This window comes from Scleropages formosus, chromosome 2, assembly GCF_900964775.1.
Source record: "Scleropages formosus chromosome 2, fSclFor1.1, whole genome shotgun sequence".
NCBI lineage: Eukaryota > Metazoa > Chordata > Actinopteri > Osteoglossiformes > Osteoglossidae > Scleropages > Scleropages formosus.
In genome coordinates, this window is record NC_041807.1 from 37,007,826 (window position 1) to 37,034,520 (window position 26,695).

At 45.5% G+C, this 26,695-nt stretch overlaps 1 protein-coding gene across 2 annotated transcripts in view; it reads left to right on the top strand.

Annotated features, from left to right (window-relative positions):
• acot7 (acyl-CoA thioesterase 7) overlaps positions 1 to 15,551 on the top strand; it is a 76,328-nt gene extending 60,777 nt beyond the window's left edge. For both annotated transcript variants that reach the window (XM_018736550.2, XM_018736551.2), the window contains exon 10: positions 15,125 to 15,551. In XM_018736550.2, coding sequence (XP_018592066.1) covers positions 15,125 to 15,220 — 96 coding nt within the window. In that variant the 3' untranslated portion in view covers positions 15,221 to 15,551. The remainder of the gene's footprint in view (positions 1 to 15,124) is intronic.
• The last annotated feature ends 11,144 nt before the right edge of the window (positions 15,552 to 26,695 follow it).

Here is a 26,695-nt window from a genome sequence, read left to right on the forward strand (position 1 = left end):
GCAGTGTGTCGCAGAATGCAAATCACCCCCGCACTTGAGAAATTAAAGGGCGCTGTGTTTTCACTGGTTTATTTGGAGGAGACCTAGATAACTGCACACACTTGTGTGTGTGTGTGTGTGTGTGTGTGTGTGCACGCGCGCACATTGAGAAACTCTAATAAAGCCCATCTGTTGATCCCTCGCCGCTCAAACAGGCCCGCTGCCAACACTGATGTTGTAGACCAGAGCAACAAGGTAATAAACAGCAAAGACATATTTCCATCATCACTCTTTATGGCGCTACTATTTTTAACAGTTATTGTTTTGTTGTGAGTTGGAGGGGGTACAGACATAAAACTGCATCTGCTGATTTTGAAGAATAATAATAATAATCTAGTCTGAGGTGAATTACATTATTAGATTATCAACCTTGAGGCTTTTTCTGGATAAAGAAATTACATTGTTTTTTAAATGTGCAGTTATTTGACATAAAGTGGTGTAAAATATAGGAATGATCAGCTGATGATATTGTCATATATTGCCTTACGCCCTGTGTTGCCGGGTAGGCTCCGGTTCCCCGTGACCCCGTATGGGACAAGCGGTTCTGAAAATGTGTGTGTGTGTGTGTGTGCGTGAGCTGGAATTACGTGAATGTGTACGGCGTTTTCGGCCGCAGGACACTTCTTCGTCATTAACGTGGCAGGGAAAGGACAGATTTCTCCATCCCAGATATTAGCGGGGAAGAAAAATGACCGTATTACCAAGAAAACGCATTGTGAGATGTGTGTAATACGTGTCGATCTGTGAAGTTCTGCGTCCGGTTGGTGAACGTGCCGCTTAAGGGCTTTGCTGAACAAACCAGACGTGCCGTTTTAGTGCTGTAGAGTTTTCCTGCTGTTTCCACCTCCGCCCCCCCACTCATACTGTACAAACCCTGAATTTACAACAGTAAAATGCCCAGTTGTGTAAATGGGTCAAGTAGTACCAGTCGCTTTGGACAGAAGTGTCCCCTAACCAACTAATTTGATGCTGAGCTGGTGGCTTGTGTACACGCAACACACAGCGTGCGCTCGGGCTTCCTCCCCACGAATAGCAATTACAAAAATAGAATCGGCACTTTTCATATTTTTTTAATAGCTCCTGTTGTCCCGTGGCCAGAAATAACATGTTCCAGTGTATAAATAGTATATTGACAGGGACACAGTGGCTATAATTTGACTTTAGGTGATGCCATCTTCAGGGAGAGCGCTCCCGTGTCTATTTTTGGGGTTTCCTATTTTAGCTTGGAGGGGGCGTGGGGTGGGGTGGGGGGCAGGGATTGGCTGGCAGAGACTGTGGGGGGGTGTGGAGTCACACACTGCATCTCTGCTAATCCTTTGTGCACGCACACGCGCACACACACACGCTGGGATCAGACAACAGTGGGAAGATGAGTCTGTGGGCAGGTGCGCTGTATGACTTTACATCACACACCGTGGGTTCATGGGACCACACCCCCCCCCCCCCCCCCCCCCCATGTAAACACTGCCCGTAGTAATGGCAAGATGAGGCATTGAGGGGCACCGAAGGAAACGGAACTTGGCGCCCGTTGTCACGCCGGCGAGCCCTCCGCCAGGTCTCCTCGCTTGCTAAAACAAGCGGGGTTGCCGTGGCAACCAAAGCAACAGGAGTCGGGGGTTTATTTTTAGGCGCTGGCGTCGTCTTCGACAAAGGTCACCGAGGAGTTAAAATGTGTGATCGTGCGATTCGCACGCGCTGTAATTATTTTCGCCCCCGGTTCGGCCCGCGCGCTGCACGCCAGGCCGTCGTGTTCCGGAAACGCTTCGGGGTTCCGCACGAATATGTGCGACCGGTGGGTCGGAACGGAGGCACCTGGCCCGTCAACGTTAGACACAATTTCTTCTGATACAGCTGTTGTATGGCAGCACTTAAACAGGCCTCGCAGACACATTCAATCATGGTGACATTACTCTACTGTACTATAGTAAACTGCCATGAAGGTGACTCGTAGCATTCCGGTTCAGGACCGTCTTGCTGGCCCTTCAAAGGGAAAGAATGTCTAATCGCTCCTCCCCTCGGAAAGCGTATTAATTCCTGACATTTGAACTTTTTATGCGTAGCAGATGGCGCGCGCTCTATTTTAGGGCTCTTTCTGGGCGACGCCGACTTCTTCGAGATCCGGATCTGCACAGAACGTCAAAGCGCTCTCCCAAACAGGTAGTGCGTTTGCGCACCTGCAGAGCGTACGGGTTTCCTGCGTTCGGTCGCCTTTGTGCGCAGGACGTGTGTTTTTTTGCGCGTACTTCTAAAAATTTTTACACAAATGTGTAATGTTTGTATACATTTTATATAGAGTACTACCTCGGGGGTAGCACTACCCCCATAGCCCTGCACTTTTTTCTATAGCACTTTTATTCTAGCTTTTCATCATAATTTACCATATTTTTACAAATTTCAAAAAATATTTTGAAACGAGTGAATTGATGACGTCTTAATGACCGCATCTAGACTGCTAATTGTACTCTGTGTGTGTATATTTATGTATATAATTATCCAGCAAAGCAATATTGTGTTAGGTTTGTACGTAAAGCTACTTATTTATGTACCCATTTATACAGTAAGGTAAAGTTTTACTGTATTAGTTCTGGGTAAACACTTTGCGGAAGCAGCGATGGTTTTAACCACTACGCCACTTGTTGGAACTGAAGAACAATGCGAAAGTTGCAGTTAGATGTGGATTTTAGGAACACTTAGGAGCTGTGAAATGGCGTCGGGTTTGACGACAGGCCTGCGCTAACAGAGATTGCACACTCTTATTACGTTTTCAAAACAATGCTAGCTCCACTGTGATGGAATGTTCTCCCTCTGCCCCTCAGGGCTGCTGAATCCCTGTCCACATCCAAGAACAGTCTCAAGACATGTCTGTCCTGATCTCAGCCCCATAAATTTACTCCGCAAATTTGCACCGTGGCGTCTGTTGTCGGCACTTTAGGAATGGCTTGCCGACGCGCGAAGGCGCTCAGCTCGTCATTTGATAGACAGGCGAACATCTGACACAAATTCACCTTGTGCCAAATGCAAAATACAAACCATAATAAAAGATAATGGAGCAGGACAAAAGGTAGACCAGATGGAGTTGAGAAAGGAAGAAAAAGACAGCAAATTGCTTTTAAAGCCAGACCTGGATGTGAACGCGGAAAAGCTTTTGATAATTGCATCAGCGTACTTTGATGTGGAATACGGCGCTCCTCCTGCGCTCCATTAGCATAAGAACGGGAGGCGTAACGACCGAGCGATGGCATGGAGGGCCCCGTCCGGGACAAGCGGTCCTAGGGAACCAAAGTGCAGAGCTGCGTCAGTTGCATCTGTGCCACAACTCATTCCCCCCTGCCCGGTGTGTGTCCTGTGCAGCGTCGCTGTGTTTCTTATATATGTACTGCTTCAAACTTTATTAATCACTTTGAATGTGTGCAGCTTTTTTCTCAGTTATGAGGAATTCAAATACTTATTGACACATATATTAATATATATATATAACATACATATTTAAGTAATGTATTAACAGCCAGCAGGTGGCGCAGTGGTTAGCACTGCCACGTTTAAACTCTAAGAACCCAGGTTCGAATCCCTCTTCTTGCTCTAGTAGCCTTGATCAAGGTCCTTACCGTGAATAGCTGTGGTAAAAGTTGCTTTCTTTAGAGAAGCATGTTCGCTAAATGAATAAATGTGAACAGGCTTTAAAGAAGAACTTCCTGTGCTAATGGAATTTTTGGGACAGTTGGTAGTGTAGTTGTTGACGTCTCCGGACCCAAAGGTCGTAGGTTTGAATCCCATCTCCAGCTTGAGTACCCTTGAGCACGGTACTTACCCAAAGCTGCTGCAGTAAAATGACCCAGCTGTATAAATGACTAAATAACTGTAAGCAGCTTAACGCTATAAGTCTCTTTGGAGAAAAGCATCAGCTAAATGAATCTATATTGAAATTAATTTGTGTGAAATAAAGTTAAATATTCTTACGTCTTATGTAAGTGATTCCCAAACTTTTTTGCCAGTGACCTTGAATCCAGTCTTGCCCTGGTGACCCTAACCGCTGATACGTGGTACATTCACTGCAGATAACCCTCACCTTCATATGTTATGAATGTATAAAATAACAAAATTTTAAACAAAAAACTTTAAGGAATAAAAACTGGATTTGGCAATTAATCTCAACCTGGTAAAATTTTATTGCATTTTGATAATAGTTCTACTCACCAACAGGCTACTAATTATGATATATTGCAATGTAACATATTATATTATGTATATGGATGCTTTATTATCCACAGCTCTTCTATTTTAGCTACTATTTCAGTAATCCTTCATATTGTGCTAGTAATCATATTGTGCCATATTGTGATGTAATCCCCTCATAATACTAATATTTTTTGAGAGCCTCATTTGTAAAACCCAGTCTTATGCATCATAACAGGTAGTTTCGATCAGGACAGATGAGCAATCATAAATATTCTTGGACAATATGTACAGCTTTCCATACCGTCACTGCGTGCATAAGTCATAATTCTTAGGGTTACCCTTTCAGGGTTAAGTGGAACGAAATTAGGAGTCATATTTAAATGCAAAAATAAATTGGCTTATTCATAACTCTGAACTCTCATTAGATTCTGTCATGACGTTGTTCTTCAAAGCCTGTAAGGTGTATTGGTGTATTACCAAAGATGAGTTTCATAATATGATTTTTATTGCATTAGGGCCCTAAGGTTTGGCTTGAAAATAACAGAGGTGGCGGTGAATACATAAGCAGAGAAAATAGTTTTATGATGACATTTTGTGTAGGTTTGTGTTCAGAGAGGAGTAACGGTGCAGTTTCTCAGCTGCTTTGGAAGACATCCGTCTTGGCGCTCCTCGAACCTCGATCCTGCTCCAGATCGTTCCGTGTTTTATGCTCGTCGCGCACAGGGAGTCGCTTCCGCCGCAGGGAAATGATGGGGAGGAAAGTACAAACCTGGCGAAGGAAGACTTTTAAAGCTGGCCTTAGATTATGTTTTTACAAACGTCTTGTCAGCTGTTGCGTCTGGAAAGCATCAGGTCTGTTGTGGTGGAGCATGCAGTAGGTGATGAGGTCCGATTGCCTTGCGAGAAGTACGAGCGGCATGAACGTGGCATAAAGTGTTCGCTTTTATTGTTATATATTTATTTTTGTGACAACTATAATGTTAGGTTTGCATATTCAGCAACTTACAGCTATGGATATAGCTATTTATACAGCTAGGTAATTTTTACTGTATCAGTTCAGGGTAAGTACCTTGATCAAGGATCCTTGGGGATTTGAACCCAGATCCTTCGACCGCTACACCCTCTGCTGCAGTAACTGCATTGTTTCATCGCCCAAAGACAAGAGGGTCTTTCACTCCAGGAAAGATTGATGAACTGCTCATGGACCCAGCCGGTGTCAGATTTGTACAGTGGTGGTCACCATGGCGATGGGGTCAGCATCCCAGAGCTGCTCCATGAGTGGCAGAAATTCTGTCCAGTAAGAGTGCTGTTAGGTCACCCTTTGACATCATGGGAACTTTTGACTGTTTGTAGTCCCGCTGTCCTTGACCTCCCCCCCCACCCCTCCCCCATTGCTGGGTGGACGTTTGTCATCTTTCAGCTGCTTGCAGTGTCGCAAAGGGGGAAATCGATCATCTTTAGTGATGAGGGCTTCTGGGAGTTCTCTTTCCCAACTCTCATAGCCCATTTTCTTCGTAGCCGTGGGCTAGCCATTACAGAACCACTACAAACCTGTGCTTCGGACCCCGGGAGAGGGGTGCTCTTTGTTTTTGACACTTCCAAAGAGACCTGTTCTTCATCTTCCGCTTTGTGTCTTGCGCTTTTCCTGGCCCCTGGTTCCCAAGTGCACTCACTGGCCACTTTATTAGGTACACCTTGCTAGTACCGGGTTGGAACCCCTTTTGCCTTCAGAACTGCCTCAATTCATCGTCGCATAGATTCAACATGGTGCTGGAAACATTCCTCAGAGATTTTGGTCCATATTGACATGATAGCATCACGCAGTTGCTGCAGATTTGTTGGCTGCACATCCACGATGCGAATCTCCCGTTCCACCACATCCCAAAGATGCTCTATTGGATTGAGATCTGGTGACTGTGGAGGCCATTTGAGTATAGTGAACTCATTGTCATGTTCAAGAAACCAGTTGGAGATGACTTGACCTTTGTGACATGGCGCATTATCCTGCTGGAAGTAGCCATCAGAAGATGGGTACACTGTGGTCATAAAGGGATGGACATGGTCAGCAACAATACTCGGGTAGGCTCTGGTGTTTAAACGATGCTCCATTGGTACTAAAGGGCCCAAAGTGTGCCAAGAAAATTTTCCCCACACCATGACACCACCACCACCAGCCTGAACCATTGATACAAAGCAGGATGAATCCATGCTTTCATGTTGTTTACACCAAATTCTGACCCTACGATCTGAATGTCGCAGCAGAAATCAAGACTCATCAGACCAGGCAGTGTTTTTCCAATCTTCTATTGTCCAGTTTTGGTGAGCCCGTGCAAATTGTAGCCTCAGTTTCCTGTTCTTAGCTGAAAGGAGTGGCACCTGGTGTGGTCTTCTGCTGCTGTAGTCCATCTGCTTCAAGGTTCGACATGTTGCACGTTCAGAGATGCTCTTCTGCATACCTCGGTTGTAACGAGTGGTTATTTGAGTTACTGTTGCCTCGAACAGCTCGAACCTGTCTGGCCATTCTCGTCTGACCTCTGGCATCAGCAAGGCATTTTCGCTCATAGAACTGCCGCTTACTGGATATTTTCTCTTTTTTTGACCATTCTCTGTAAACCGTAGAGATGGTTGTGCGTGAAAATCCCAGTAGATCAGCAGTTTCTGAAATACTCAGACCAGCCCATCTGGCACCAACAACCGAGCCACATTCAAAGTCACTTAAATCACCTTTCTTCCCCATTCTGATGCTCAGTTTGAACTTCAGCAGATCTTCTTGACCATGTCTACATGCCTAAATGCATTGAGATGCTGCCATGTGATTGGCCGATTAGATATTTGCGTTAACGAGCAGTTGAACAGGTGCACCTAATAAAGTGGCCGGTGAGTGCAGATATCGCATGGTTTCAGTTATACCACTCTCATCGGTATTGTTTTTAGTGGTTGCTTTCTGGTGGCCTGAAGGGGTTTTTTTGTCATGCATATTTTGCATAATAAGTATAGCAGATTGCAGTTACAGAAACAGGGGAACTGACTTAGACATTTTCAATGGAACCTTTTATGACTTTTGGATATAATCACTCCCGTCATCAAGCAAGAGTGCCATCCTCCTCCACCTCATCCTACACATGAAAGGTCCAAAATCAAAAGTCCATAGGTTATCGGGTTTGGCTCCAGTATAGTGGAATGAGCTCCCACTTTCCCTCACAGCTTCTGAATCCCTTTCCATATTCAGCAAGGGTAAAAACTCATTTCTTTCACCCCCACTTTTCTCCTGATCTCTTGTCTGCTCAGTAAACTTACACTAAATTGTTTGTCATGATTACCATTGTATTTCTTATAAATTGCTGTTCATGTTCCCTGAGCAGCTCCTCATGTGTGCAAAAATGGTTGTGTTGGACAAACTGACTGCACATCAACAATCACACGTCTGTATCGAAAGCTCTTTGTTTATTGCAAAGTACACAATTTGTAACCATGGGCCATATCTCATTTGTTTAAAAAAAAAAAAAAAAAAAAAAGTCTGCTGAATGAATAAATGTGGAGGAAAAAAAAAATGAATGAATGAATGAATGAATGAATAAATAAATGTAATGTGCATTCACGCCCTGAGTCATATTCTCTCATGTTATTTTAATGAAGGAATAACAACTTGTAATAATAGGTACTGAAAGAAAAGTTTGTCACTCAACATAGGAGTCTAACAGTGGTGACTAAGAGGTGAAATGCCTTCAATTCCATCAGTTTTCCCAGCTGCTGAGCAACATGCCATATTTTTTATAAGAGGAATTTCTTAATTATTCCTATAGCAACTTGACAAGTGAGCTTTAATTTATTTACAACATCTGGAAACCTAATGAAAACCTCACAAATAGACAGCCGTAATACCTCTTTAGAGCAAAAACAAAACGGTGTAATTAATAATGAAGTCGGTTTGTGCTGCATCATCCCAGTGTCCGGAGGTCTGTTAAACTTTGGACGCTTTGCGGATCGAACCTGGTCGCTGATACAAAGGTGGGCAAAATGGTACCATTCAGTGCCACAGGACCCTCACAGTGTTAGTATAGTCTTATTTACTGTGCAGACTCTGTTCTGGACATTGAATCGATATTCTCACCTCACTGGAGACCGGTGGGCTGTGTAATTGTGGCCCTGCCCCCCCCACACACACCCTTCAATTTACTGAGAAAGTTTGGGAGCTAATTTATGGTTCTCAGCAGTCTCTGTGGGTCAGTACTCCTCAGTACTCACCTCCTTTTCTCGTACAATCTTTTAACTCCATAATTTTGTATTTTGCATACCTTGAGTTAGGTAGTAATAATAATAATCATCATCATTATTATTATTGCTGTTATTATGAATACTTAAAATGTATAAATGATTAAAGATGCATGTGGTCGTGCATGCATTGATTTGTGTGGTCGGACAATCCGTACAATCATTGCTTAGTTTGGTTATATGCTTATAAGTGTATTCACGTTTGCGCCGATGAAGATAATAAACTATTGATCCTGTGATTGACGTTGGGCATTTTCGATCCAGCGACACACACATTTGCAGGCATGCGCCCGGCGTGCCTGATGCACGATTCCCCCGTGAACGTGCACACGCAGCCGTGCTCCTCTTTGATGGAGCCCTAGAGGAGGGTAAAGACATTGAAATAATGTTTTGCTAGTTGCCACCTGACAAAGCAGCGCCGTGTAAAAGAAGGCTTTGAAAAACCCCAGTTCCATTGAGTGCATGTTCTCAGCAAACCTGAACCCTTTTGTAACATAATATAACATGGAACCACAGAAAGAGAGGTAAATATGACTTTTTTTCAAATACAACTTATTTATAAAAAAAAAAAAAAAAAAAAAAAAAATTTAAAGTGGTCACTGCTATCAGCAGTCTACTGGGGATAAATTTAACTTGGCCAGTCTTGTGCTTCAAGGGTGAAACATTCACATTTATTTTATATTTTATATTTATATTTAATCTGTTTTTACAATTTTAAATCAATTGTCAGTTGCTTAACATTGTCAGTGAAATGAATAACTAAACTGACACTTTTCTCTAAAGCTACTCACTCTGCTTTACCCATTTCCACTTGGGTAATTTTTACTGTATCAATCTGGTAATACCTTGCTCAAGGGTACTAGCTGACCTTGGGTACTAGGAGCTTATCCTGAGTTCTTCAAGTGCAAGGTGGCAGCTCTAACCACTACGCCACCTGCTGGCCAACATCCTCATGTAAACAGCGCATGTGTAAGCAGCTGAATAAGAGCTGGGTGAAATAAATTCGGAAATATTTTCAGATGTGGAATTTGCTCAATTTCCACTGGAGGTAAAGAAAACACAGCGGGACTCGAGCACCCGTCCATCTTTTTAATTAACAATGAGGAAATATGCTTTAATTGCCCTCCTTATTGGCCAGCTGCTGCCTCAGGGCTGTTGTGAGCCGGGTGCGAGCGGTAATTACGAAGTCCACAGGCTCTCCGGCCTTCGGGGAGACAGGTCATTATGTCCTCTGCAGGATGCTGTTAGTGACTCGGAATTTGGCTAATTAAGCGCTGGAGCACTTGTGCGATTCTTCGCGTGTGTGTCTGCGAACGTCTGCGTGTGTGTGAGTAAGATAATGATAGGTTATAAAGGTTGCGCTTTATAACGGGGTGACAGACACCAACTTCCATGCTAAATTTGAAACTGGTAATCCAGTGGTCCTCTCTCCAGGAAGGAAGTGGCGGAAAATTCCGGAAGAGGCTGTACGCGGGGCTCGCGCGTGGTTTTAACGCTAAACGGCCCTCGTCTCCACCATCCTCACGTCGAGCCTAAGGGAGACCTGCGATGCTAAGCCGGCGGCGTGCCGCTCTTTGATCTTTCGGCGCGCCTTTTTGTCCTCCACAGAGGACAAAGAGCAGAGAGCAGTCATCACCTCACTTCCCCAGAGGCCTTTTCACTTCATGGCTGTTCAGTGGTTCAACCCTTTAAGGAGACCTCCATAGCAGATGTTTAGACATTAATTCTGGGGAGCCTTTTTGTTGCGGTCGACCGAAAGAAAACATTCATTGTCTGACATCTCGCTGCTGTTGCCAAGCATCGCCTGGGGAGCGGCGGCGGGTATCAATAGGATGAAGAGACTCCGCCCTCGACTGCTGATAACTGACCCCATCGGAAGCGACAGCCAGTTTGCGTCCTCACCCACCATAGCACAACCCGGTCAGACCAGGCTACGGTCTGTGAGCCGTCGACTTTTCTTCTGGCTGCCTCTCTCATCGAAAGTCAGGATATTAAAAAAAATATTAGTAATAAATTGAGATTAGGTGGCGCGTCACTCGAAGTTTGCAGCGCTGGCTAATTCCGAGCACCGTGATTCACGTTGTGTCTGGGTTCCACCAAGCTGAAAACTTAACAGCAAGTTCTGGAAGTCTCCATTATGCAAATTACCTAATAAAACGCAATGCTATCATCATTACCTCGTCGCTTAACTGATACTTGCATCCAAAGCAATTTGCAATATCCATTTAGACAGTTGGATATTTTAATAGAATAATTCTGATTAATTAACTTGATCAAAAGGCTCTGCAGCAATTGATGTCTCTGGGTTACCACTGTGGGTCCTTAACCGCTGTGCACCTGCAGTCCTAGACTTATTACAGAATGTTAGTTGTTTTTTTTTCTTTTAAAGTATTAGACCATCCTCAGCTTAGAACCACTTGTCAATGATGTGAGATGTTTTCAGAAAATCCATCACCATCCAATCCCCAGCTCTTCTGTTCAGTGATGTCTTGGGGGAGGTCAACAGCCTTGCTTGAGGTCACATTTGAACTCGAAATAAGGTGAAGTAACAAAGGGGGTAGCATAGTGGTTAGAGCTGCTGTCTTTGTACCCAAAGGTTGCAGGTTCAAATCCCACCAACTGCAGTAGTACCCTTGAGCAAAGTACTTACCCTAAATTTCTCTGGTTAAATATTGCCCAGCTGTTAAAAAATTGTAGGTGTGGTTAACTGTAAGTCAATTTGGAGATAAGCATATGCTGAATGAGTCACAACATAGGGTACATGGAACTTGGTAACACTGGAATGCTTCAATAATAACTTCAGCTATGTATTGAAAGAAATGGAACACATGTTATGTGAAAGTGTTGCAGAGGATTGTGTCAAAAGTGATCTGTACGGTGTGTGCCATCATTGCCTCGGGCAGGTTTGTAGCCCTCATCCCGTAACCTTGAAAGGAGGTATGGATGAGCGCAACTGAAAGAGCTCTGTTATGTTGCACTCATTGTGCATCTGCTCCATCACTGAGCACTTCAGATCTTGTTACAGTCCCCGCGAGTGCTGCTTCTCCTCAGCTGTCTGAAGTTAGGCACTGTTGATGAAGCACCTGCAGGCAAGATCGAGCTACGTCTCTCGCCAGCTGGTAGTCGATTACCTTGCTTGTGCCGATTATGTGCGGTGCCAGGACCGCTGGCCTTGTTGCGTCTCATTATTTGGAGCTGTCAGTCACTTTTTAAAGTGTCCCAGCGAGTGAAGATCCTCCACATTACCTGTCTGTACCCTGTTTTGTTGTTTAATGTTTCAGAGCAATGCAGTGTATTTTTTCATAACAGGGGAATTCCTTGAACTGCGAGAACTCATTGCAAGTTGGGCTTGATGTGCTTCTCTTCCATCTATTTTTTTGTTTTCTGCTCCATTCTTTCTTGGCCTGTGCTTTCTGTTCACTCAGCTAGACAAGTTTTCCCCTATTATCTTTTCTCCATCATTGTTTACTATTTCCACTTTTGACTGAAAACTTGTGGGTTCAACTCTGCAGTACCAGTCAAACGTTGTCCTTCACTGTCTTCCTCAGCCAGGTAGTTCTTGCACAACTTTGAGGAGAGTTTCGGATTGTTGTCTTGCTGAAGAACATAGAACTGTCCAGCTAGCCCTAATCTCAATGGAACAGTGTACATCTGAAGTGTGTTGTACAGGGGCAGCTGGTAACATAGCGGTTAGAGCTGCTGCTGCCTTTGGACTCAGAGGTCGCAGGTTTGATTCCCTTCTCCAGCCATAGTGCCATCGAACAAGATACATACTCTAAAAATTACCCGGCTGTGTAAGGGGGTAAATATTGGCAGGTAGATTAGTGTTGTAAGCCACTTTGAAGACATGCGTTAGCTAAATGAATAAATATAGCTGTGCTGGTTGAGATTGCTGTGCACTTGGTGGAGATCACCAGCTCTATCATGAAAGCAGCCCCACAGCATGATGCTGCCGCCTCCATGGTGGGCAGTGAGAATCATGCAGGCACAACTCATACTACAAATACTTAGAGGTTGAACCCAAACATTTCATTTTTGATTCTTTGGTCAAGAAGACCAACTTCAACCCTTCAGATCCGATCCAGTTTCTGTGTTTTTTACCCAGACAAGCCTAGTTTCAAGGATGTGTGTTCGTGTATGTCATTTTTAGTTTGAAACTGACCAAACAATTGAAGTGCAGTATATTTCACTGTCTGCTTTGCAAATGAAGGTGTCTTTCACTGTGTTATCTTCTAAATAAGTACAACTGTCTAGCATTCCTTTTCTCATAAAAATTTAATTGCTAAACAGACTAGCCGCAGATGTACTGTACATAAAAGGAAAGCACAGTCATCCAAGTTCTTTCAGAAGGCATGGCTTTTGTATAAGCCAGATGAAAGAATGGTTGGTCTTAGTGTATTGCTGTGACATGTTGTGCACCGGATTTTTGTATTATGAGAAAAGTTAATTAGCCTTTTTGTCGCTGTCACATAGGTTTACAAACTTTACCTTCAAGGTCCTCAAAGCTGCCCTTTGCGATTTCTTTTTCCGGGACAAAGTGGGATGCTGCACTGAAGGAGCCTGTTTTTATAGCCTACTCCGAAATTAACTTTCCCAAAGCTTGCCCTGTGGGACTTTTGTAATATAACTAATTCATGGCTTCTTGCCAGTATTTCCTCCCTTTGAACCATCTCTCTTTCTGTGTTCAGTCACAATTTATCTGAGATGAGAACCTTCTAGTGGGTTCTGTCTGCCAGATTTGCTTGTTTTGACTGTTGGGATCTGCAGCCTAACCAGTGCACCTGAATGTTGGCATCTCAAGGTTAGAATACATGTTTGCAGGGCAAGGCTGTTCAGTCTACATCGAAGACCAAGGTAGCGTAAACCCGGCTTGTCAAATGATTTCCTCACGGGTTTGAGGTGCAGGTTTGCAAGTTTTGGTGTGTATTATAATTATTATCCGATTTATTATCGCTATTCATTGAACTTTTTCAGTCTTTTCTCCACCACGGCCGACAATATGAGGTTTGTACTCTAATAATTTACCCATTTCTACAACTGGTTTTTTTTTTTTTTTTTTTTATGGCAACTACCTCGATCAAGGATGTCACATCAGGAGGTGGGGTTTCATCCTGGGTGCTCTGATTGCAAAACAATCGCTCTGACCCCTATGCTACCTGCTGTCCCCATAGCATAGTATCACTCTTACTGTCTGAATAATTACTTTCAGAAATTAGTGTAAAGGTTTTCCAACCCTGGTTTAAAAATTCCAGTCCTCTGATCCTTAAAATGACACTTGGCTCTTGCAGAAACATCAGTGTCCCTTGTCCAGCACTCCCTCATGCTTGGCCTATGTCTCTGATACACCCCTCATTCGGCTGCTTTCTTTTAAGCCCTTCTTATTTATCCAGATATCTCTGCTCACAGTAACCATTGTGGGTACTACAACCAGACACTAGTCTCCAGTCCAAAATCAGCTCATTAAAATAAAAAATGTTTTTTGAACTTGCAAAGCAACAAAATTTAGTAAAAAAGAAATAGAGGATGTGCCCAATTAAAAAGGACTGGTCAAGATGCTAGTGGCACAGCTTCGCTGACTTGAAGTCCTCATGAAGGGTTGCGGGTCTAACAGGCTTGGGGGCTGTTCGCTAGGAGAGCGGGACAAGCGAGGAGCCAGGGCAATGCTGGAATCGTTAGTGCAGGCCAAACGAGCATGAAGAACACACCCCACACACACATGCAAGGGAGCACACTCGGCACTGATGAGTGCAGTGGTTGGACTAGGACTGGTTTCCGGGGGTTCATGGTTGGTACGAGGGCTCTCCTCCCGGCTGTACCAACGCTATGCACTACATGCCTGCACAGGGCTGTGTGTTGTTACAGGCAACACTCCTCTTTACTGTCAGCTTTCCTCCGCTCACACTGTGATGTGTGAACACGGCAGGAGAAAACAAAAGTAAACAACCTGGCTGCAGAGACAGTGGGGTGACTCATCCCAGAGCTTTGGTGAAACATCCAACCCTAAAACTTCTTGTGTTAATTCATTTGTTCATGTGGTGTTTCCTATGAGAGAAGCCTACTGGCTTTCTCTGAGGGCAATCAAACGCAGTGTTTGAAAGGGAGAAGAAGGTCACAGAACACAGACATGTGTAAAACAGAACAAAGGGAACCTCTGTAACTGGGACAACCCTTGAGTCTCTGGGTGGAGGCAAACATGGTCTCCTTGGTATCTGATGGCTCCAACATGGTGCCATTGGGTCCCTGAGGGTCTTGTTGTTGTGCTGTGTCAAAGCACTACACACTGTAGAGTAAAGCTGGTAATAAGATCTTGTGTGAGATGATCATCTTTGAATCAGATCTCAAAAGGGACTAGGAAATACTGGCCTCCACATTTGTCTTGACCCTTGACTCTCATTTGCAAAATGTTTGTTGACACTGTGGGCATCTCCTGCTCTCCCATGATGTACCCTAGTCAAAGATGGCAGTCTACCATGTGACTCAGCCAACAGATGAGTAAGAGCCAGTCACAAAATGGGACTTTTCTGGAAAGCAGATCACTCTGAGTGTAGGGTCACTTGAAGATTTCACATGATGAGTAATGTTTGCTGCTGCTTATTATGAGTTCCCCGCAATGACACCATGTTTCTCTTTTTCACAGATTGAGAATGAGGAGGAACAAAAACGTTTTGAAGAAGGGAAATCGCGCTACCTCCAGAACAAAGCCAAACGGTTGGCAGAGAAGGAGCGTCAGTAATGAACTCCGATTCCCAGAAGGCACCGCGGCAGAGCGAGGGTCCGGGGATTCTGGGAAACCTCTCAAGTTTGGCATCCCATCTGCAGCATAGTAGTAACCTTGATAGAACAACAGTAACTTTCAGTTGTACTTGAAGTAGCTCTAGACTTTTTGTTGAAGTGCTGCATACCAAAGTGTCTCTGAGGATACGGAAGAAAATATACTGTAACTTATTTAATCTCTGAAGATTGTTTTATTTAAAGATAAATCACTATGTACAAAAAAGAGAAACGCTGCTGTGTTATGCTTCGTGAAATAAAGGCCGTAAACGTGACCCTTCCATTGGCTGCCTGTTTGTCCAGCTGCATTGTGGGAGATGGGGAAACCCACTAACTAGTTTGTGGATCGTTCTCTTCTGTCCTTTCCCAGAAGAATCAGTGTGAGCATCGTGACTCACCCGGCCCCCCAGCCCACCCCCGACATCCCGCGTTCTCCCTCAATTGGTAACCGAGCTGTTTCATCCTGCTGAGCCATGTGTCGACTAAAGGGGAGAGAATGCGGAGAGGAGAGGATGCGCCCCCTCATTCCCTGAAATCCGTCACTGTAAATAAAGCCCCGCCTCCCTCTGAGGTTCCGGGGGCTCCGGGGAAAGGGTTCGAAGGGGTGGATTCGTGACACAAGGGGCGTAGGGGTGGAACATTGGGGAAAAACATGCCTGGTCATGCAGGCTCACATGGAGCACGCGTGTGGACTCGCCACTCTGCCGTCAGCAGGGATGTTTCTCTGTGAATCCTCCCGTTATTTATGATTTTTTTCCATTCATCTATGGAAAAAAATTCCATGAGCTTTCACTGTCAGACGCTCATGATTGATTCAGTTTAGACGCTTTAATACCAAAAATAAGGTCACATAATGTGAAAACTAAAGTAATTAGCTGAATACATACAATTTTGAAAGGTTTACATTTATTTAGCTAGCAGATGCTTTTCTCCAGAGCAACTTCCAATGAACTCTATGTAGTGTTATCAGACCACACCCCTTATTCACCGCGGTGACTTACACTGCTAGATACCCTACTTACACGGGGTCACTCATCCATACATCAGTGGAACACTCTTTCTGTCACTCACACGCTAGGGGAGAACCTGAACAGCAGGTCTTTAGACTGTGGGAGGAAACCAGAGCACACAGAGGAGACCCACACAGGCAGAACATACACACTCCACACAGATTAAGCAGGGATCGAACCCACGTCCTCTCACACCACCCAGGCGCGGTCAGACAGCAACGCTACTCGCTGTAGCGCCCAGTTTGGGCTCTAAAATGCAACTCTAGTTGGGCTCTAAAACCAGTAATTTTATTGCATCGGTTCAGGGTAAGTGCTTTGTTCAACGGTGCTACAGCAGAAACTGGGATCCAGTCCCTGGAAATTTAGTTTTTAAGGCTACAGCTCAAACCTCGACACTACCTGGTACCCCAGAAATGCTGGTAGTTGTTAAGATGGTAAAGAGGTGTGAAGAGAGAAGATTTTACCTCTCCTCTAGAAAAAAAAACACGAGGATTGGAAGAAAACAGCTCAGACTTTCATATTTGTCCATGAAAGGTCCCAGATTAAAAACGTTTGCCATCAGTAGCCACACCTGTCCCATGATGCATCGAGAATAGAGCATGATAGAGTTTCCATTTTTTGGGGCCAAGAACCCGGACAAGAGCAAACAACAAAAGTAGAAATGAGAATGAAGAAGAATAATGAATGAATCAATGAATCAGTTAATCATTTTACATTTCCCTTTATTCATTTAGCAGATGCTTTTCTCCAAAATGACTTACATCTCAGAGAACGATACAAATCTGCATTACATCAACAGAAGAAGAGCTTTAGATACAGACACGTGATTTTTGAGTACAGCCTATTTGTCATATACTATATGAACCTGTATTCATTACATGAGTAGGTGCATGTACACTTTGCCATTATTAAACAAATAATTTAAATTATTAAACATCACAAACGTACACATTTATGGCGCATTTATAAGATCAGGAGAGAAGTGAGTCCTGAAAGAGGTGGGTTTTGAGACCCTTCTTAAATATAGAGCGAGATTCAGCAGTTCTGAGTGACAGGACCACCACAACGGAGCCAGAACTGAGAATCTTTGTGCTTTACCTTTTGTGTGTGGAACCACCAAGCGGGCAGAGGTGGAGGAGGGTAGCAGTCCGGTTGGGGTTTAGTAGGTAATTATGTCTTGTAGATGTTGGAGAGAAGATCCGTTGATGGTTTTGTAGGCCATAACCGGAGATTTACAGTAGTCCAGACAGGATGTCACCATGGCCTGGACCAGGAGTTGTGTAGAGTCCATTGTGAGACGGGGCGGGTCCTGTGGGTGTTATGCAGGATGTATCTGCTCGACGTGGTTGCTGCTTCGATATGTTGAGAGAAGGAGAGGCTTGGGTGGATTATTATTCCCAGGCTCCCCCCAAGCCATGTATGCATGAATGTGTGTGTGTGTGTGTGTGTGTGTGTGTAGGAATAGCCCCAGACAAGTTAATCGAGCCTGACCTTGGTTGTTTTTTTTTTTTGTTCTAGCAATATAGTTTTTCAAAGCATGGGTTTGCCTCTCGCAAGTGTAAAAGACAATATCAGGAGCACTGAATAATTTAAAGGCACTTTGAAATGGTTTCTCCGGGAAATTTTGTTGCATTCAGTGCCTTAAGTAAAGGTGACGGAGATCAGTCGGAGACCCTGGCAAATCTGGAACTGAGGAGCCAATTGGCTCATGCAAAATTCACATCCTTCACTGAAAGTGGAAACTTATGAAATATTGAAAACATTTAGATTCTTGGTGTTTGCGGGCTGAATGAGACCCGGCTGCGTTTAATGACATTAACTATTTTCGTCCAATCCAATCCCTGGGAAGCTATTTATTTATTAATTCATTTATATTTTATTTATTTATACTTCACCGTGGCCATGAAAATGTTTAGTAATGAAAAATATGTGAAGTATCTGTCTCTTTTGGTTTGCTATGCTGAAATTATGTGTTTCTTACCTTGGGATTTGTTTTATTTCTTTATTTCGTTTTTGTTATTGAAAAGGGAAGAACTGAAGTAGGGTAAGTCATTCTACCATTTTATATGGTGAAATATACATTAATACAAACAATTGTTGCATCAAAAGCTTCTTAACTGTCTGTATTATTGTTATGGGTGGCCTGGTGGGTCAGTGGGCTTCACTGGTGTCTCACATGGTCCAGATGATGGGTCCAGACATGGGTTTGATTCCACCTCAGTCCGTGTGGTTTATATACTCTTGCTGTGTTTGCATTGGATTCCTTCAGGGTGCTCTGGTTTCCTACCACGGCCCAAATATGTTCCTGGTGGCTCTAAATTGTTCCAAGTGTGTGTGAGTAATTGCCCAGCGATAGGCTGTAGACCTATGAAGGCAACTGGCAATGTTAAAATGAATCAACAATAAAGACATTACAATAAGTGGGCCAATAATAATAATAATAATAAGGTAAGAGGAGAGTTTTGCCCCAGGTGGAGGAGTTCAAGTATCTTGGGGTCTTGTTCACGAGTGAGGGAAGAAGGGAGCGTGAGATCGACCGCAGACTGGGAGAAGCGGCAGCAGTAATGCGGTCGCTATACCGGACTGTAGTGGTGAAGGGGGAGCTGAGCCATAAGGCGAAGCTTTCCATTTACCGGTCGATCTACGTCCCTACCCTCACCTGTGGTCATCAACTTTGGATGATGACCGAAAGAATAAGATCACGGATACAAGCGGCCGAAATGAGTTTTCTCCGTACGGTGCTGGGACTCACTCTCCGTGAGAGGGTGAGGAGTTCGGACATCCGGGAGGAACTATGAGTAGAGCCGCTGCTGCTCCACATTGAGGGGAGCCAGTTGAGGTGGTTCGGGCATCTGATAAAGATGCCCCCTGGACGCCTCCCTTTGGAGGTACACCGGGCACGGCCAACTGGGGCGAGGCCCCGAGGTCGACCCAGGACCTGCTGGAGGGACTTTATCTCACAGTTGGCCTGGGAATGGCTGGGGACCCCCCAGGCTGAGCTGGAGGAAGTTGTGGGGGACAGAGGCGGCTGGGCCTCTCTGCTCCCCATGCTGCCACCGCAACCCTTTTAGGACAAGCAGGACAGAAGATGAGATGAATAATAATAATAATAATAATAATAATCATCATCATCATCATCAAGGCAGGGCATTGCAGTAAATGAGCCTCATGAGTTTTTACTACTCAGTCCAGTGCCAGTTACCATGAAACACGAGCAATCGTCGTACGGTTTGACTGTGCTTTCTTATAAATATTTATCTGAAAGAAGAAATGTGACATGATCCAGAGTTCCACCATATACATTTCCACAGGCAGTGAAATTTCAGCAGGCAGATGTCTGTCTTTTGTCATGCGGTCGCGTGCAGATAGACAGAGCTGTTGGTCATCATCTCAAGGGCCGCAGAGCCCACAACCACTCACGCGCTCATGTGGCGCCGCCGCATCCCTTAAGGACAGCGGAAATGGAAAGTTCAACAAGCTTTTGACTTCTAAAGGTCACACGATGGCTAGGAAGTCTCACTCAATGCAGCACTTATGTTTCTTTGTATGAGTAACTCTTACGCTCCAGAGATCACATTTCTAACTAAATGCACTTCTTTTATATTCTTTTCCAATTTACAACGTTTTTGTGACACAGTAATGAAGTTTGGGTGTGGGTTCGAATCCCGCTCACTCTGTGCGGAACTTGCATGTTTGCGTGAGTTTCCACTAGGCGCTCTGGTTTCCTCCCGCAGTCCGGAGACATTCCGTACAGGTGGAAAAGTAACACTAAATTGCCCAGAGTGTGAATGAGTGTGGATGATGGTAGGATAGGCTCTGGACTGCCACGACCCTGATCAGGACAAGCAGCTGGTGGAAATGAATGAACAATGCAGTGTACAATCCATATTCGTAAAGGGGATTGGAACACAAGTGCCAATAAATATTCACGCTGTCTCATTTTGTAGCGTTTAGACTGTGCGCAATTTGGGCAGAAATGACCGTGCGTGTAAATGTTGGGAATGATACTTGGCCTAAATAATGAAGCTTGAGTCTTTCGTCAGCCTTCTGCAGGACTCATGCTTTTTGTGTCTCCTCGGGTGTGAGCGAGTTCTGGCCAGGAGCGTTTCGGGACAGGCGCTAATCTTATTATCGCTGTCGCCGATTGCAACTTTCTTCGTGGCATCGGCCTCACGGCGTGGAATGAAAACCCGACTGAATCATTTCCATTCCAAACAAGATTCCACCTGCTCCTCTAAGGTACAGCATGACTGAAAACAACTAAATGTGTTTTGCTGGCGGGTGCAGTGGCGCAGTGGGTTGGACCACAGTCCTGCTTTCCGGTAGGTCTGGGGTTCGAGTCCCGCTTGGGGTGCCTTGCGATGGACTGGCGTCCTGTCCTGGGTATGTCCCCTCCCCCTCCGGCCTTACGCCCTGTGTCACCGGGTAGGCTCCGGTTCCCCGCGACCCCGTATGGGACAAGCGGTTCTGAAAATGTGTGTGTGTTTTGCTGGCATCTTTACAACTGAGAATAATGTCAAAAATAGTCTATCTATAATAATCAGAATAATAATTATTTAATAATTATTAAAATAATAATTATCTATCTATCTATAGAAGAGACTAAACCAACACTTGCTGGGTTAGAAGTAACCCATGCTGGAGTGTCTATGGGACATACAGATGTTGGGTTCCAACCCACCGCAGGGTGCTGCTAACACATATGACCCTACGTGATGGATTGTCTCCTTCCGTATCCTTTTTTCAACGTGTGCTCTGTCCCGGCACACACCGCCACTGGGTCCCGTCCTTCACAGTTCACCTCAGATGGGTTGGAGCAACAAGACTCCGGTGAGGTGGTTCAGCAGCAGGACATGGACCATGAAATACATGGAGAAACTCTTCTCTGCATGTGGCCCACTCGTCCGGTGCAGAATCTTCCCGAAGGTCCGGCGGCTGCTGTGTTATTCATCACAGCGCTAATGTAAGACATAAACAATATTCTATGTCCTTGGATGAGAAAGATGAACCCTTTGTCACTTGCTTCTGGTTTATTATGCTCACATCTGACATAAAAATGTGCAGAAGGGGATCTGGGTGAATTTCAGTGTATTGTTGCTGCTGGGTGCAACTGCAAGCCGCTTCATCTCAGGCTTTTGTGATCAGAGTGAGGGACAGACCTGCCCATTCATCTCCCTCCCTCTCACTGTACCACATCTCCACGGCGCCGCTCTCGACCTCATACCCAGCCCGAACCAGCGGCGCGCGCTCCTCCACCGCCGCTTCCGCGCGCGCATGGGCTTCGACTTGGAGCGCAGCGTCCGGCATCCGTCCCCAACCTCCCCCCCCCACCCCCCGATCCCCCGTCGTCATCCGTCCCCTCTCTCTGGGTCGAACCTCTCAGGCTGATGGATCGGAGGATGAAGGATGCGCCTCCGCGATGAGCTCGTCGCTCCTCGTCGCTGCTCTTCCCTGCGAGAGAGTACGGAGTTCGCACTGATGCCGCTGAGGGATGCTGAGGGATGCTGAGTGAATTTGACGGGCTCTGGGTGCTGAAGAGGGATGCGGAGTGTTGCCGAGTGATGCTGGGTGTTGCCGAGTGATGCTGGGTGATGCCGACCGCCCCGGGTACCTGCTCGGGATGTAAAGGCTGTGCTCCCCGGCCGTGGACTTAAACAGGACCCCCCCCCCCCCCCCCTCCCCTCAAGGGTACTAAAAACAGGAGGAAGACCCGTTCAAAGAATTGGTGAAAGGGAAGACGCGCTAGCTGTGGAGGTACGGAGCTTTTCCTTCCTATTGCATGATGTGTGTGAAGTGGAGCCGCGCGCGCGCGCCCTCGTGCATCAAATAACCGTGTTTCCAAAAGTGTTCGCCCATCAACTTGGAGCTGATCTTGGGCTGCGGGCTCGCTGCTGTACCCAACCCCCCCTTTTTTTTGAGCGACCGTTTTCATTTATTTTATTTAAAAAAAAAAAGCAGTGAGTTGTTTGATGTCTAACAGCGCGGTAAAACGCGGCGAACGCAGAGCTGCTGCTGCTGTTGGAAGCGCGCTGGAACCACGGAGACGCGCGGCGAACAACGACCCCTAGAACTGTCCGGGAAGCGTGTTTTGCGGAGAGACACGAGTGACGTGCGAACAGTGTGCGAACAGTGTGTGTGTGTGTGTGTGTGTGTGTGTGTGTGTGTGTGAACAGCAACGCAAAGAAAGGAGCGTCCGGATTGTAATAAACCGCTTATAATAACCGGTCGCTGCACTTATTCATCATCGTAGGCTCGAAAGCGCACGTCTCGGCACACCGTGCACCCCATGCTGAGCATCCGAAGCCTTACACAAACACAATGTCATCACGAATAAATTATTTGCCCCTCCCGACCCGCCACCCCCCAGTTTGACAGGGAGCAGCTGTGCCGCTTTGACACAATGTCTCTCTGACCGCTTTCACCCCACCTCCCCTATTATCATTAACATCAATATATCTGACACCTTTTCTAATCAACTTACAGTGTTTTACCCATTTGTACAACGGGGTCTTTTACTGGGTCAGTTCTTGCCAAAAGCAATTTGGGATTTGAACCCAGAACCTTCGAGCTAAAAGGCAATGGCCCTAACCGCTACGCCCTCTGCCGCCCCCCGGCTGCACTGTCAGTAGTGATGCTTGTGGTGGGCGGTGGGGGCAGCGGTGTCGCTCTGGATCCAGAAGGTCCAGGAAGGAGGGCATCTCCGCAATTTGTCACCGAGATTCGGAAGTGTCGAGGAACAGGAAGGTGTCGAGAAGCCGAAAAGCCCGCTGACCTCATTCCTCTCTCACCACCTGTTCTCGTGTTTAATCAAACTTTCATGGACTCTCGAAGGCAGGAGCTTCTGCATCGAGGAACCCGACGGAAGCCCACTTGAGGTCACCGCAGCGCAGTTCTGGAAGAGCTCTTTGTCCCAACCGAAGGGTTTACATGGATGTAGGATTACGGTTGGGATGTCCGTCGGGGGACCTCGGGTGCTGCGGCCTCCTCCCTGTTCCCTGCAGATCTCCAGGAATGAGTCCTTTTCCAGCAGATGTGGCAAGCGGGGGAATTTTCTTCGGCGCAACTCACTAGGAGAACGTGAAGTAAGCCCTCGGAACATCGTGGGTCGAGGTGTGCGATGGCGATGTCGCCTGCTCCCCGCCGAAGACGGTAGTGTAAAAAATTCCCCACGGCCAACACACACGGTGTGAGTGCTGCGTTGCGGTGGCAGTACAGCGAGGGACGTCGGAGTCGTTGAAGTGCAGTTACCGTAAATAATTTTACAGATATGACTGCGACACTGGACACGTTGCAATACTTGGTGTAAGTTTATAAACGCAAGCCATCCGTGTCTTATGTGACTGTGCTCTAATACAGTGCCGCGCTTTTGTAGCAACGTGCAGAATTACAGCGGAAATCCCACGGCCGGGACTTTCGGTGAATTTCCGCGTTTGGTTGCTGGAAGACTTCAGACCTTTTGTTTAGTTCCCGCAAACAACTTGATCGTAGATGAAGGTGCCGGCCGAGTCGCGCGGGTCGGGTCGGTTCGGCTCGGGTCGGGTCGGGTCGGGCCTGGCGCTGAAAGCAGATGTAGAGCCAAAGAGAGAAGGTGTTCGCCGGCACAAACTGATTAATTTCAAAGTTTGAAAAAAATAACAAAATTACAGATAATCAAAGCTCTTATTATTTATTCATGGGACACCTTTGTCCATGACAACGTGCAGCGTTCACTTTGTATACGACATATACGGTTACTCACACATTTATGTGCCAGGGTAAGTTTCACCACGGTAATTGAGGGTACATTTTTTGCTCGGTGGTATTGCAGCAGGAGGTGGGATTTAAACCAGGGGCTTCCTTTACGCGGGAATGGCGTTAACCGCTACACCACCTGCTGCCCCCCTCGGACGACAGGATGGGACTGGACAGGTGAGGGGTACCAGTGGAGGATTCTGGGAGATTTACAAAGTGCCCTAAAGTGCGTAAATGTATTATGTTCATGTAGCAAACACTGCACACCTGAGAGATGGAGGTGCACACACACACGCACACACCACCTGTGTACACGCGGTAACTAAATGGCCAAAGGCGGTTGGTGACACGAGGCAGCAGGTGGCCTCTGGTAGATCAAGGAGCCGCGAGGAGCAGGACCCATATTATTATTACAAACTAAAACATGTCACATACAAACTAAAAAAAATAAAAAAGATCTGATGCCAACACCTGTTTTTACTCACCTTCTGAGATGTTCTTGTGTTACTGTATATTCAGAATCTAAATACGTACTAACCAAAATATATATAGGCATATGGAGTTATTAATGAAAAGAAGATGCATTAAAATAACATTTTTTCTGGGGTGAATGAATGTTATTCAGGGTCTGCATGAAAGAGCAACTTGTTGCTCATCTCGGATCAGAAATAAGGTTAATGAAGAGGGTAAGAGTGTACGAATTTTGCCAGGAAGTCCATATAACTCTGTGCATATGAAAATGTGCGGCTTATAATAATAATAATAATAATAATAATCTTATTATTGATTTTTGCCTGATATCTTTTTCCAAGAGAACCTGCAGTTTCTTACAGTTACCAGCCCACCCTCACAACAGAGCAATGTAAAACACACACACACACACACACTCTCTCACACAGCGATGAAAGTGCAGTTCCTGCCGTTTCAAACAATTCCTTTGAAGACTTACTCCTCTCTGAGTGTCTCACAACTTGCCATAAAACTTTCAGCAGACTTTGTGCATCAGAAAATTATTCTGGCTTCTGTTTTTATTCCCTTTGCAGTTTTCGCATTGCAGATGTTAAATTGAAAAAAAAGAAAAAAAAAATTCCAACCGTAATCACGTCTTTTTCCATCCCCAAAAACAAGATGTTCAGATGTTTTGACTGATGAACACAACAGACTACTGCACTGCAGATACAATTTTTCATAATGATCTCTGTGTTCCTTTATTTATAAATTAATATTGGTTCGCTCATACAGATTTGTATAATACCGAACGGTGGAGTGAGAACTCATTTCAGTATTTCATACTGGCATTTTCCTATATACACATTGTAAGTGTGTATTTATGTGTGTGAGAACGAGGCTTCGACACACTTTTTCTGAAGCTGACGGCAGTTGTGATGGTGCAGACGGGATGGCACGGTGACATAGTGAGTAGCGTGGCTGTCTCTCAGTGCCTGGGTGGTGTGAGTGGATGTGGGTTCGATTCCTGCTCAGTCTGTGTGGAGTTTGCATGTTCTCCCTGTGTCTGCATGGGTTTCCTCCAGGTGCTCTGGTTTCCTCCCACAGTCCGAAGACATGCTGTTCAGGTTCACCCGTAGTGTGTGAGTGACAGAGAGAATGTGTGTGTTTCACTGATGTATGGATGAGTGACCCAGTGTAAGTAGTGTATCTAGCAGTGTAAGTCACCATGGTAGATAAGGTGTATGGGCTGATAACACTACATAGAGTTTGTTGGAAGTCGCTTTGGACAAAACTATCTGCTAAATAAATATGTGCAAATGTACTGTGCCTCTCAGAAATCATCACTAGAATATTTGGGCAGAGCGAATCGCAATGTTGTTTCTCATTGTGTTCAGCTCTGCCGTGACCAGGGGTGACTCAACAGTGCACCGCTGCCATTTCTAACCTGAGTCCAACTCTGCAGCTCAGGACAAAGCCTTGTCCTCTATGACAAAGCAGCAGTGGGAGAAGAAGCGGAAAAAAACACTAAACTGTTTGTCTGAAAATGAGCTTCTGCTGACGGTGACCAACGATGCAAGCGGAGCTCCTGTTTCTGAGGATGGGGATACGGACCCCCAGGGACCCCCAGGCTGTGGGGTCCTACTCCCACATGAGTCAAAGGGCAACAGCAGCATAGTGGTTGTATCCAATCCCCTTGAAACTGAAGCACCTGGGTTCGAACCCTTACTCCTGTTGCAGTACCCTCGACCAGAGTGTTTACCGTGAACTGATACGATAAAAATGACCCGGCTGAATAAACAGGTAAATCATCATAAGCTTCTAAGTGTAAAAATTTCACATTGTAGGATGTAACAGAAATCTGTGACGAGTCTCTCCCAAGATCTTGGCTGCAACTGGCAGTTACTGTAGGTTGTCACCTGAGATTACCACAGAAACACTAACGCTGTCCTAATTTCCAGATGTACCGGTCAAGTAAAAAAGTAAGTTTTATGTATCTCTACGTTTGGTCACGTAGGCGCCATGTGAGCAGGCAGCTGTCAAATATACGGCCGTATCACAAACGCTGTATATTATATTACATCACCTGCTGGGCAGGGAGGAGGAGATAAACCATCTTTCATATCCATGGGTCTCGTTTCCTCAAAACGACCGTGTTCGGTTGCGACGCCCCGTGTCTCGCCTCTTGGGCGGCACGGGCATATGAGTTGCTCCCCTCCGTGCATCATTACGATTATTTGCTTGATAAA